This window comes from Acomys russatus, unplaced genomic scaffold, assembly GCF_903995435.1.
Source record: "Acomys russatus unplaced genomic scaffold, mAcoRus1.1, whole genome shotgun sequence".
NCBI lineage: Eukaryota > Metazoa > Chordata > Mammalia > Rodentia > Muridae > Acomys > Acomys russatus.
The window spans coordinates 308,832-322,741 of record NW_026131506.1 but is presented as its reverse complement, the minus strand read 5'-3'; the positions used below and the strand labels follow the sequence as shown (position 1 = coordinate 322,741).

Sequence of the window (13,910 nt, the reverse complement as noted above, 5' to 3'; positions counted from 1 at the left end):
CCCTTCTTTTAACCCCTCTTTGCCCCCCATCTGAAGTTCCTCATTTGTTTCCCAGCCCGGATAAGGTTTTGCCACCCTGGCACTACTGACAGAGCATCAGGGAGTTGGGATGTATGCTCTTGTAGGTAGCCTGGGCTCTCCTGGCTCTGATGGTTGAATCAGCCTGTAGTTATGCACACATTGAAAACACATCACACATTTAAAGGAACCCGAAGGGCAAAAGACCTGGTACCTGGACAAGTGCAAAAGCCAATGTGTTTCCCGTAGAGGAGTTGGCCACCGGTGTGATCATGCTCCAAGCATCCTGGGGGCTCTGGAGGCAGAGGAGGAGAGGCAGGGGAAGCCACAGGCAGCCTCAATGCCTTGCTAGCTTAGGCACTGGGGAAAGATTCATGTGGGCTCCAGTGGACTGAAGTTTCCTGGAATATGAAGGATGAGCCAGCCAGAGGATGAGGAAGGTTCTTTTGGCTCCTCCCGCAGCCAGGCCTCTGCTCACAAGTTCCCAGGGTGACAGCTCAGTCTTGAAACTGAAAGCAAAGCTAAGCCTAGAGAACAAATTCCCATGCAGCACAGCACGGAGGCCACCCTGTGATGGGCAGTGGGGGTAGGGTTGCTAATGAGCATGCAAGGCATATGACCTACCAGCCCTGACACCCCTCCCCCAACCGCAAGCAAGACACTTCTTCCTCTGTAGACTGCTCTTTGAGCCAGCTGGTCCTCACTTCTAAGGTAAACTGAGCCCACGAGCGCCCTGCATGTCCTCAAATCCACACCTATGTGAGTTTTTCTCAAGTCAGGCTAGTTATAGAAATTTTTACTCTTACTGCCCTGTGTCGTCAGGCCAGGTCACTTTCTATTATCTCTCTGCTGTCTGTCTAGGCACAGCAGATCCTCTCCGAGTCACCAGCTGATTTGGCCACAGAGCTGAGGGAAGTTAACTTATTTACTGTCTCCATCTTCTTTCTTCTTAGGTTGCTCTCGTGGTTGGCATAGCCCAGCATGCAATCTTCTTGAGCCTGCACAAGCCACACCCACTCCGATCCTCCAGGGAGGCTCAGAGAAGACACTAGATTGATCCGAAGGCACCTGAATAACACTTCTTCATCAAGACCCCACCGCAGCTCCAGGGAGCCGGGGGAGTCTCACTGTCATCTCTGGCAGAGGCCAGTATGGCTATTGCCTTGCAGTCCAGTGATTTGGTCTTTGAATTTGCAAGCAACGGAATGGATGATATCCACCAGGTATGGCTTCTGGGACTAAAGCAGTCAGTCAACATGGTCAATCAGGAGGACATAGACAGGAACAGCCAGTCTGTGAGTCCAGCAGGGCTTGACGGCTAGTCAGCAAATCCCATTAGGCACCTGCTTTGTTAGAGCACTGGGCCTGCCTGCCAGCCAACTTATACACCAGCTACTTCCAGGAGTCCCTGGATGGTCACTTAGGGATCAAGTTGGCTACATGCCATTACAGCACATGTAGTCACTAGGCTAGCCAAGCAATTATTAAGCAAACGAGCTGAGCTGTCAATCAATTGGCAAATGTAACTAAATGGACACTTACATACAACTGAACATCATGTAGAGTGTCTGCTACTTCCCTTCGCCCCAGTGTCATAGTGACAAAACTGCTGGGACAACTACATAACAAAGAGGGCACTGCCGGCTGGACTTAAAGCCATGGAATTGGAGTCTTAGCATCTTCAGACTCTCGGCTCTAGACAAGTTAATAGGCTCACTAATAAATGTCTTCTCAGCCTGAGGATTCAGGATATGCTTGAAATGGGGTCTTTGGGCAGGAGGGAGTTAGGAAATAGGATAAGATCGGATCCTAGTACTCCGGTTCCCGTTGCCATATCCCTTGTATTGCACTGATGTAAGGAGGACACATTTTGTACTGCTAGATGGTTCACAGCTTTCCACTCTGCTCTTCCACTAAAAGGAGAAAGATGAGGCAGCCAGGTGTGGAAGAAGGAAAGGGAAAGTAGAAATAAAAATTCTAGGTTTTAATCTCAGTTAGGACACAGTGTCACCTAGCAAAGTCTTTCCCCTACCTTATATGACTGCTATCTTCCAAAGCTTGTCCAGGAGAAGACCTAGCTGAGTATTTCCAAACTCTCTCTGTAGGAGGGTAGCAAACTCTATTACTGGTTCTACCAAAGGCTGCCCTCTAGTGGGCCGCGAGCACATTGAACTTTCTGGCTTGCTGGTTCTTGGACAAAATAACTTAGCTTGGTCACTTGTTGTCTCTTCTGAGGAATATAGTCTTGTGGAAGGTATCAGATAAGAAGGGGGGAAAGGTGACCCTTACCTGGATTCTTTCATTTGTTTCCAGTCCTCTCAGCGGCTATTCCTACTCTTTATACTCCCAAGCAGCCCTCTCCCCGCAGCACACAGCTTCTCCTCCAATCGAGAGGCACTCAAAGCCAAGGCTGCCCTCAGTTGCCTTCTCTTCTCCCATTTATCTCTAACACCCTCTGTTTTTATTCCCTTCCCACTGGCTGAGGAGAAAGAAGTGTCCTTCTTCCTTGCCAGGGTAACTCCTACTCTTTCTGTTATCACCTACTTCCTTTAGGACCTCAAAAAAGAAAAAAATAATCATTGTCTCTCCCTCCCTCCCTTTCTCCATCTCTTCCTCCTCCTCTGTTTCCTTCTATCTATTCCTGCATCCCTCTTGCCTTCTGTCATCTCTCCCCCTCTGTCTGTCATCTTTCATATCTCTCCGCTATAACTCCTAGTCCTTCTGCCTTCCTACTTCAGAATAGTAGCTAATGTGTCCTCACAGGACAGTTTCCACCTCATGCTTTTCCACTCTCATCTGCCTTTCCCTCCTCATAGAAAACAGTCTTTGATGTTAAATGTCACAAATATAAAGAACTCATAAATCATAGATTGATGATAGATAGTTAGATAGATAGATAGAGATTGAGAGATAGACTGATTGACATGAATGTCTCAAGTTAAGAAGCAAAACATGGGACTTAAGGGATGTCTCATCAGTGAAGAGCACTTGTTGCTCTTGTAGAGGACCTAGGTTAAGTGCCCAGCACCCACATCTTGCTGTAAGTCCAGTTCCAATCAACCCTCTTCTGGCTTTTGTGAGCACCAGACACTCACGTGGTGTATGTAGACACATGTAGGCAAAACACTGAAATTTTAAAAAGAAATAAAACATTTGTTTTTTAGAAGCTCCAGATACCTAATGATAACTTATTCTATGCCAGGCCCTGTTTTGTTGTTGTTGTGGGGTTTTTTGCTGTTGTTGTTTGAGGGTTTTTGTTTATTTTGTTGTTGTTGTTTTAGAGACAGGGTGTCTCTGTGTAGCCTTGGCTGTCCTGGACTCACTTTGTAGACCAGGCTGGCCTCGGACTCACAGAGATCCACCTACCTCTGCCTCCCAAGTGCTGGGAATAAAGGTGTGCACCACCACGCCCGGCCTCCGGGCCCTGTTTTGAGTGAATTATGTTTACTGACCTGTCTAAACAATTTGTGGGTTCAATAATATGCATATCCTGGTTTTATGAATAAGGAAACGAAAAAACAGAAAGGTTAGGAAACTTTCCTAGGCTCACAGTGCTAGAAAACAGCAGACATTAGTTTAAAATCCAGGCAATCTGGCTCTAGAGCAGTACAATTCAATCAAGTTTTATGGTGTGCTAGAATGTTCTATATTTGTGTAGTGCAATAAAGGACCACTAGTCACATGCAGCTTCAGAGTACTTGCAAAGTGGCTGTACATAGAGCCCCGTGGCCTTGCCATCAATCAATCACTTCCCACTAGTGACTCTTCTCATAGACTCAGATCTAACCTCAGACCATGGACTAACCCAACAAATCAAAATATGTTTTCTCAGCTTGGGTCTGTCTGGCAATGGTAGAGTACATGCTTAGCACATACAAGGAAGGCCTTGAGTTCCATCCCAAGCACTGCACATACACAAAACACTTGGCTAAGTGCAAGTCCTACTGAGCTAGGCCATCTCTATTAATTACCATCACTCTTAAAGCATTGCCTAGGGGGCTGGCAAGAATGGCTTAGCAATTAAAGGTGCCTGCTGCAAAGCCTAATGACCGAAGTTCCATTCCCAGGAAGGACCCACATGATGGAAGAAGAGAACCAACTCTAGCATGTTGTCCTCTGACCACCACCACACATATGCTGTGGTATGCTCCACCTCCAAAATGAATAAGATAAAAAGAATGCAATTTAAAGAAAGCATCACCAAATGAAGTTGGCTTTGGCATCTGGTAGGGTGGGCTTTTCAGAAGAAGTAGATGAGTCTTGACCCAGATCGCTTTCTTCTCCATAGCTGGAAGACCCTTCAGTGTTCCCAGCTGTGATCGTGGAGCAGGTCCCTTATCCTGAATTACTGCATCTGTACTCAGGACTGGATCTGGATGAAGTCCACAATGGCATCATAAGGGACAGGACCGTGTGCATGGCACAGGATCAGATCGTAGAAGGCAGTATTTTGCTGACAGGTCTGTTGCTTTGCTGTCGGGGAAGGTGTATGGCAGAGAAAGGACTTGTGCCTTCAGGGAACAGCACCCCACATAATGGCCAAGGTTTCCCACAAAAGAGGAGGGAACCATCTTCATCGGTTCATAAACTCCTCAGATGTGGTGGCATAAAGAATGGAAACCAGTTTGGGGAGTTGGGGTTGGGTGAAAGGAGCTCTGGTGTCTACCCAGCTGTAACACAGAGTCTCTCCGTGGGTTGGCCGTCATTATTAACTGTTCTGAAGCCTGACAGAACTCTCTTTCCTCCTCCCACTCCATGGAACGCAGAACCAGATGAAAATGAGTCCACCTCAAATAATGTGTCACCCTCGGAAGCCCTATTCAATGTGGAAACTCCCAACGATGTCCTGGATGAGAAGCAGATCTGTAAGTTTGAACTTGAGTACCTGAACGCAGGGTGATAAAACAGTCCACTTGCGTCTATACACTGGATTTTCAGACACATGTGTATTAGGTTTACGTACTCACGTCCTTGATGTATGTATGAAGAGACTCGAGCCTGGACTGACAGGAGAAGGCCAGGGAAGCACTAGAGAGCAGGGAAATGTTGGTGTTATTTCACCAGGTTTTATTTTGTTTTTGTTTGTTGTTGTTGTTGTTGGTTTTATTGTTTGGTTGGGTTTTTGAAACAGGGTTTCTCTGTGTACCTTTGACTGTCCTAGACTCACTCTGTAGACCAGGCTGGCCTCAAACTCACAGAGATCCACCTGCCTCTGCCTCCCAAGTACTGGGATTACAGGCGTGTACCACTACCATCCAGCTTCACCAGATTTTAAGCAGTGGTAAATATTCATACAACAGAACGTGTCACCATAGTCATTTTGAAGGGTGCAACTCAGCAGGAGTAAGTGGTTTCACACTGTTGAGCAGCTATCTCCACCATCTTTAGAGTCTTTTCTATCTGATAAAACTGGATGAATTATCTATTCCATGTTCTTTTAAAATATTTGTATTATGTTTTAAATTATATGTTGTGTGGGTGTGCATATGCCATGGCATGAGTGTAGAGGTCAGAGGGCAACTTTTGGGAATTGATTCTCTCCTCCCACCATGTACGCAGGTCCTGGGGATCGAACTCAGGTCATAAAACTTGGTGGCAAGTGCATTACCCATAGAACCGTCTCACAGCCCCTGTTGCCTGGTCTTGAAGGCCAGATTGTAAGAGGGCACAGATGCCTGTTAATCCTGCATGGCCCCAGCTCCTTAGAAGAGCCCTTAAGGGGGCTGCATAGATGGCTCAGAGGTTAAGAGCACTGTCTGTTCTTTTAGAGGTCCTGAGTTCAATTCCCAGCAACTGCATGGTGGCTCAGGACCATCCATAAAAGGGATCTGTCGCCCACTTCTGGCCTGAAGGGGTACATGCAGCCAGAACACGCATATAAATTAAAAAAAAAAAAAAAAAAGAGCCCTTAAGGCAGCTCTTCTCAGTTCCTTCTCCAGAAGGGTCTCTAATGTTTCTAGAGACTCCCTCACTCAATAGCCTTTACCCAAGAGGGGTACTGTGACATATTGAAGAAAAAAAAATCTTAGCGGCTAAAAGACATTTCTCCCCTTGATTCCCACTAATAGTCAACAAATATAGGCTGAGTGCCAGCATGTACCACTGTTGCTGTGTGACCATGGCACCTGACTTGCCTTCTCTCAGTGTCCTTATTGGGAAAACAGAAGAATTGGAATTTATGATTTCTGGAGTCCTTCTGGGTTGTCAGATGAGCGAATGACTAAATCATACAAGTCCTTTATCCGATATTGCTGGGACCTTCCCCACCACCAACAGTGCGTGATAAATGTAGCCATTGTTGGGGCCAGTGGTGCCTATAGCACTGCAGATGTCTCTTCCTGTCATGAGGCAAGGCTCCTGAGGCAGCTCTAAGTGTGTCCTGTGTCTGGGACTATGGAGAGTGGCATCCCCACTCTCCCCTGTGCTGACCATTTTACTCCAGAGCCACAGCACTAGAGATATAAGAGGAGGGCTACCCTTGCCCCCTGGCTCTGCCCACCACAGGCCTTTCTTCTTTCAGTCAGCACATCGGAAATGCTTCCAGACTCAGACTCTGTACAGACCATCAGTCTCCCCAACTTCCTGTTTTCTGGCGCTGAACCTGATGACCCAAAGAAGACAAGCGATGCTAGTGAGCAGAAGGAGCTTTCTCCGGAGGAGATGGTCCCAGGAGAAGAAGATCCTAAGAAGGCTGGGAAGTCAAGGAAGAGAAGTAAGGATGAGGGAGAGTGTATCTTTGGTGCATCTTTGTTGGGGGACACCTTGAGTGACTTGAGTGGCTTGACACTCAGAGATGCATTAAGAGGATATCTCTTTGGTCCAGTAGTAAGTCTTGGCTTCATTAGGTGTCCTTCCCAAAGCCTGGCCTTTCTCTGTCATACTGCTCCTATCTGTCCAGCACATTCATAAACTCCTCTAGCAATGCCAGTAATCCCAGTTGACTGGATCCTAGGGTGGGTATTGAGATAGCCTGCCTAGACTCCTGGCTAGTTCCTGGACTTTGAGGATCTTTCCTTATAAAAATGAGTCATGCTGTATGCTTATTTAGCTTCTATTGCGCTTATGAAAGAGGCCATCCATGCGAGGACTTTGGGCTTTCCCAAGCCCCTGTGTTCTTGATTTACTTAGGGGACGGCTGCATGATGCTACCTCACCAGCATGCCTCCTCATCTGTCTGTACCACACCGAGCTGCATCACAGCAACACCTTGAGGCTGTCTCCCATTTCAAAAATTAGGCCAGGAATTTCTGACGTAGCTGCTCTTCTGAGCTTTGGAATCCAAAGGTCCCTGGTTTGCAAAGCTTGCTTCTCCTCATGTGGTAGCCTTGATGTGGTGTACATACCTCTTGGCTGTTGCTGTGGGGACGGATTGGACCCCCATCCTTAGTGACCTGGCTTTCCCAGCTAACTTTGGCCTCCTTCCTGCTTACCCACCTTCTCCTTACAGACCGAAAGACAAAGCACAACCGAAGTACCTCACCTGTTACTGACCCCAGTGTCCCCATACGGAAGAAATCCAAGGATGGCAAAGGTATAGTTGGGGCTCAGGTAAGGTGGGCAGGGTGCCCCTTAATTTCAGAGGCCTGAGCGGCCCCTCATTGCCTACCCCTCTGCAGGCAGCACCATTTATCTGTGGGAGTTCCTCCTGGCCCTTCTGCAAGACAGAAACACCTGCCCCAAGTACATCAAGTGGACCCAGAGAGAGAAAGGCATCTTCAAGTTGGTGGACTCCAAGGCTGTGTCCAAGCTTTGGGGCAAGCAGAAGAACAAGCCTGACATGAACTATGAGACCATGGGACGTGCCTTAAGGTAGGAGCTGCTGGGACACAGAATTGCTGCCCCAGGGATCGCTAAGATCTTGCTGGGTCCAAGGAGGCTCTCCCACTTGAAGAAAGGCCTGACCAGTCTCTTCTAGGAAATGGATCCTAACACCCCCCCCCTTTTTCTGCATGCCTTCTCCTGCGTCTCTGTATTGAAAGGGTAATTTAGCACCACACATACCCAGTGTCTATGAAGGGCTTTTGCTACATTTTTGGAAGCCAGAGATGGCCTTGAGTTGCCCCAGAGATGTGTCCTTAGGCTCAAGAATTGTTGAGCCTCTACCATCCATCCCTTTACTCATTTCTGCTCTTCACTTACTGTCCTCAGCTCCAAAGTAGTATGGGGGCTGGCATTGAAGACCCCTTTTTGTACACCTGTTAGACTATAGAAACTTTTAAAATGTCACAAAAGGCCCTTTGTGCCCAAGAGTTGGCTCTTCTTTCCTACCTCCAGCCCCCCCTCTCCTGGACTGCCCCTGCCCAGCCTGCCTGAGTTCCATGCTTGCCCTGCCTTAGAGTAAGCAGCATGTTGGACAGATGGAGAGACAAGAGGAACTCCTTACTCAACCTCTGCTAAACTCACCAATCCCCTTCTTGTCCCTGCAGATATTACTACCAAAGAGGAATCCTGGCCAAAGTGGAAGGGCAGAGGCTGGTATACCAGTTTAAGGAGATGCCTAAGGACTTGGTGGTGATTGAAGATGACGAGGAGAGTGCTGAAACACCAGAAGCACCTCCCCAGGCCTCTACTTCCTCCACACCCTCTACCAGCACCACCCGGAGAGCCAGCTCCAGGGTCTTAACCAAAGCCTCCTCCCAGGACAAGGATAGCCCTTCCTGGGAGCAACCAACGGTTCAACACACTGGTCTCCAGCCATCTGCAAGCCTGGAGTTAGGACTGTCTGTGGATGAGGAGGTCCCCACTACCTCCACCGTGCTTGTCACTCCACTACAAAGCCAGGACAAGCTCACCAAAACTGTGAGGTAAGAGCACCGTAGCAACTGGCGTCTTCCTTCAGTCCTTTCTGTTGAGTGTAGGGGGTCCGTTGTCAACTTCCAGTGACGCTCTGCTGTGTTTCCAGTTTTGTGGGATCTTTACAGAACGCCCTGAGAAGCAAGCAGGGGAAGTTGTTGGTCAAGAGAGGAAAGATGGGGCTGGAGGGATGGCTCAGTGGCTAAGAGCATGGGTTGCTCATGCTGGGGACCCAGGTTTGGCTCCCAGCACATAAACTGGGCAGCTTACCAGCATCTGTAACTCCAGCTCCAGAGGATCTAGCACCCTCTTCTGCATACAATAGACATGTGGCATGAACACACACACACACACACAAATAAACTTTATCAAAATAAAATCTAAAATCTGGAAAAAAATGGAATCTTTAAAAAAAAAAAAAGCGAAACAGGACTTGCCTGAGGTCACATACCTCAGCAATCCAAAGCCAGCAGTTGCACAAGGGGTGGGGGTGCTCCTTCTGCAAGATGAGGCTATTCTTGTGACACCAGAATGCATCTTCAGGAGCCATCTGGGGCGTCTACATTTGGGCCCATGCCCACTTCCACTTCACAGCAGAGTACTTCCGGTGCAGACATCACTCTGCTTTCCAGGCCTCTTGGGAAGCACTCACCACTCTTTGGTGCTCATGGGCCTGCAGTTTTCTCTGAAAAGACTGGATTTGGGATCATGTCTGTGCCTCCTGCTAAACTGTTTTGGGTCATGGGGACACTCTTCCTTGGAGGGGAAGCAGCCAAGTAGAATGGTGAGGAACATGAGCTCGAGGCTTCACACACCTGCATGCAAAGTCCCTGCTCCAACCTTTACTGACTCCCTGGCCTATGGGTTGTGCACTGTGTGCCTCAGTTTCCTCAAAGTGTATACTTAGATGATGCTTGTTCAGTTCATAGGCAGTTCTGAAGCTTGAACAGCATCAGTCTTCTAGAATAATTTCTGGTCTATACAGATTAATAAATATTAGCTACAGCAGTAAAGACACAGCAGAGCTACAACTCCGTTCCTCTCCTGCCCTCCTTCCTAGCCAGTTAGCATGCCACCCGGCTTAACGAGCTCTATTTTCTGTCTCTTCTCAGTACTTCTTCAGTGCCCAGTAACATCCACCTAGGAGTAGCCCCTGTGGGGCCCGGCTCCACTGTCACCCTGCAGACCATCCCGCTGACTACGGTGCTGACCAATGGGCCTCCTGCCAGTACTACTGCTCCCACTCAACTTGTTCTCCAGAGTGTCCCACAGGTGTCAACATTCAAGGACACTATCACTTTGCAGGCGTCCTTCCCCCTGAACACCAGTTTCCAAGAGAACCAGGTGGCAACCCAGGGGGCCCCATTGATCCTCAGTGGCCTCCCCCAAATTCTGGCTGGGGCTAACCATCCAAGCAACCCAGTACCATCCCAGGTCATAGGTACTGGGTCAGCAGGGCCTAGCACTCAGCCCCCTGGAACTGTCATTGCTGCCTTCATCAGGACTTCCGGTGGTACGTCAGTGCCTGGGGCAAAGGAGGGGCCCTTGAGGTCCTCCTCATATGTGCAGGGTGTGGTTACGGGGACCCCTGTGGAGGGGGTGTTGGTTCCTGAGGAGACCCTGAGAGAGCTCCTGAGAGATCAGGCCCATGTTCAGCCAGTTCAGAGCCAGGTGCTTTCAAGGGGTTCGCACAACCTTAGCCTTGTGGGGAGCCAGACCTTATCTCCCCCCAGCTGTCCCACTGTTGGCCTAACCCCAGTAGCTGAACTTGAGCTCTCATCAGGCTCAGGGTCCCTGTGTGTAGCTGAGCCTAGTGTGACTCCATCCCCCTCGGGGAGCCTGCTGACCAGCTCCCCAACTCCAGCTCCTTTCTCCACATTCAATCCCACCTCCCTCATTAAGATGGAGCACCATGACATATAACCAAAGGGATTACAAGTATGACCTACCAGGCAAAATTGTGAAGCATTTTCATGTGCACTTAAGTAGAATACCTGCCCTTACATCTAGTGGGGTGTGATACATTTGATTCCAAGTCCCCCAGGCCTCTTTGGCACCACCATGATCGAATTATGCCCAGCTCAAGCATCTCTGGCATCTGACCATGACCTTCAAGAGCATTAGGGAATACATATGCTCTTGGGAAGATAACGGGGGCTAACTTGGTAATGAAGGGAAACCCACAAGCCAGGAAGTAGCTTGTGGCCAGAGTTGGTCAGAGGCTTCACAAGAAAAATTAAGCCTGGTCATACTTTGTTATCTATATTCCCTACACAGGGAACTTACCATCCCATATGTGAATATCTTTGGATGTATTCGTGTGTACTTGCGGGTCTGTATCTTCATTTCTTTGGGAAGGACGGGGTGTAAATGCCAGGTCTTTTCTTCAAGTGTGTGTGTGTGTGTGTGTGTGCGTGTGTGTGTGTGTGTCTGTCTGTCTGTCTGTCTGTCTGTCTGTCCCAATGTCCCGTCCATTCCTAGGTCAGCCTCAGATCTCTCTCTCTCTCTCTCTCTCTCTCTCTCTCTCTCTCTCTCTCTCTCTCTCTCTCTCTCTCTCTCTCTCTCTCTCTCTCTCTGCAGGTCCAGGTAGGAGAGCTTCAATGGGTGCACATGCTGAGAGGACGTTGCTAAGGGACCAGAGGCCACATATGTTAAAGCATAATGGGAGGGAAAAGGAGCATGCATAGCCTGTCATAGTCTCCTTGCCATCAGGCTGGAACCTGCAGCCCTTTTCTGAAGGTTGTGAAGCAAAGCACTTTCCTGTAGTTAGCCCCAATTATGGTGTCCCGAGCCAGACCTGAATGGATTGAATGTTTGTGGCCAGGGCTTTTGGCTGTTGACATAAAATCAGCCCTGTGCTTGTCAATAGCCCTTTTTCGCTCCTCCTTCCCTATCTTGGGTTCTCTCTTCACCCCATTTTTCCTGACATGTTCCACCTGTCATGAATTGCTGAGGCTAGTGGGGTGGCAACCCAGCTCCAGCCATACAGTCTTGCTCTCTCTCTCCCCACCCTGTCTCTCTCCTAGCGGCTATGAAAGTATTTAGATGGATTGTTGCTTTTCATTTCCAGCTATCACAGCCAACCCAGTTCTTTCTTCAGCAAGAACAGGAGCAAGCACACATGGTTCCTTACAGCTCCTGTCAGCACACAACTCCTTGCCTCTCTCTTTTCTGTTTCTGCAAAGGGTTCTCCTAATCTTTCTGAGTCTGTCTCTCAGCTGAGGGCCTCCATCTCCCTTCCTTGAATCTGCTTGCCTCTCTCCTACCAGATTTAGGGGCGACGCTTAGAGGTGGCAGGCCCAGAAGCAAGTCTAGCCTCTGGTGAATTTGCTGAATGTGAATCAGTGCTTCAGGACCTTCACTATGTCCTCTGTGCCAAAGCACCCACTTGACTTAACTACCTCCCTGGCTGGTCATTGTCATTCTCCCTTACTGTCATCTCTTCGTTCCTGCGGGAAGGAACCATCTGTGGCTATGCAGGTGCATTTGCTACGGTCCCAGCAATTGGCACTGAAACGTGCACTCGAATAAAATCAGCTTGTGATGACAATCTCTTGATGGTTGGAAGGAAGCATCTTGAGAAAAGGTCACCATTAGTGTTGCTGTTGGGGTGTGTGTGTGTGTGTGTGTGTGTGTGTGTGTGTGTGTGTGTGTGTGTGTGTGTGTGTGTTTAGACTCATTTAGCCCTTGTTGGCTCTGAACTTGCTGTTGGTGAAAATGACCTTACCATTCTGGTTCTCTTGCCTCCATTTGCAAGTGCTAAACTTCCGGGTATGTATCACCATGCCCAGTTTATGTTGTTCTGTGGATCAAACCCAGGACTGTGTGCAGGCTAGACAAACACTCTTATCAACTGAGCTACACCCCCAGTTTTAATAAGCACAAATGTGAGTTGGGGTGGCTCTGCCTCAACCTGGAATCTAGTATCTGCATCCACTTCCTAACTCCAAGGAAATTAATTATCCTAAGGCTATCAACACTTCTATACTCAAGTCTTCTCCATGGTTCTCAGCCCTTGTTAGCCGACACTTGCTGTGCCCTTTCTGTTTCTGTGTAGGCTCCTCATCATCTCGTTATGTGTGGGTGTTCATGGGCCAGCTCTCTGAGGTGAGTTAAATCCAGAACCTACTTCTCCAGGTCCCTATCTCACAGCTGTAGTGATCAGTTTCTGTTAATGATGCCACCGTTTTCCTGACCTTCTAGATTGGAAATCTCAGAGCTGTCTGGTGGCTGTATACACTTGACCTTTCTCCCCTCTCCCTCATCTGACATCTGGCTCGTCTTCAGTCCCAGAGCCTCCAGCCTAACTCATGCTGCTCAGCTTCCCCCTTCCCAATATATGTCAGCACCCTGTCCAGTGTGACTTCTTAGTACTTCCCATCTGGCCAGCCACTTACTCTGTCCTTCCTCTGCTAAAAAGCCTGCAGTGAGTCCTTGCTGTAGGGCCAATACTTAAAATACTCATCCTTCAGGCTTTTCTAGAGGCCTAGCATTAAACATTTAGTCCCTAAATCATGACACAGGGGGCACAGTAGGAACTGGGGAGCACTTGAAGAGCTGTGAGTAGTAATTGTAGAAAGATTCTAAAAAGTATCAGCCCCACCTGGAAACAGAGTTCCAAGTCGGTGACCCTTTACTATCAGGTCCTGTCTAATATTCTGAATCCCACCCCACTCCAAGGTACTATTCCAAAAGAATTCGATGGTTTTTGAACTTGTTCCTGACGGAAATTCCCAGCCGTGCTTTTTCGTTCCTGGGTTCTGTTCAACCAAAATGCTCTATTCTCTTACTAACAACTAAAGAAAAATGTGTCTCAAGATTAAATTTGGTGGAAGCAGCCAGTTCCTAAATTTAATTCTTAAATGTGTAACTGCCACGTGATGGACAGGTGATTCTAGACAGCCTGTGACATCTCTATTGTAGACCTTGAGTGTAGAGCTATACCTTTAGTCTCCCATGTGTGTGACCTCCTGAGGGGTAGGCATCACTGTTTAACCCACGCACCAAACTGCCATTCCTGGCCCAGTGCCCCCACAGTACACCTCATCCCATCTTAACACTCACCAGTTGTATTACTTTGAACATCTGGTCTTGAAGCC

The 13,910-nt window shown here is 48.3% G+C and overlaps 1 protein-coding gene across 1 annotated transcript; it reads left to right on the top strand.

Moving 5' to 3' along the window:
* The first annotated feature begins 439 nt into the window (after nucleotides 1-439).
* On the top strand, nucleotides 440-11,248 carry Elf4 (E74 like ETS transcription factor 4). Its single transcript, XM_051142698.1, has 8 exons — nucleotides 440-1,241; nucleotides 4,307-4,478; nucleotides 4,785-4,883; nucleotides 6,539-6,730; nucleotides 7,466-7,549; nucleotides 7,635-7,827; nucleotides 8,445-8,822; nucleotides 9,924-11,248. Exons 1-8 carry the CDS (start codon nucleotides 1,170-1,172, stop codon nucleotides 10,732-10,734), a joined length of 2,001 nt encoding a protein of 666 aa, XP_050998655.1. The 5' UTR covers nucleotides 440-1,169; the 3' UTR covers nucleotides 10,735-11,248.
* The last annotated feature ends 2,662 nt before the right edge of the window (nucleotides 11,249-13,910 follow it).

Bases quoted from the DNA above. Each gene is read 5' to 3' on its own strand.
- Elf4 (XM_051142698.1), top strand. From the start codon at position 1,170: ATGGCTATTGCCTTGCAGTCCAGTGATTTGGTCTTTGAATTTGCAAGC. The intron at 4,884-6,538 runs GTAAGTTTGAAC...TTCTTCTTTCAG, and splicing joins CCTGGATGAGAAGCAGATCT to TCAGCACATCGGAAATGCTT. The intron at 8,823-9,923 runs GTAAGAGCACCG...GTCTCTTCTCAG, and splicing joins AAGCTCACCAAAACTGTGAG to TACTTCTTCAGTGCCCAGTA.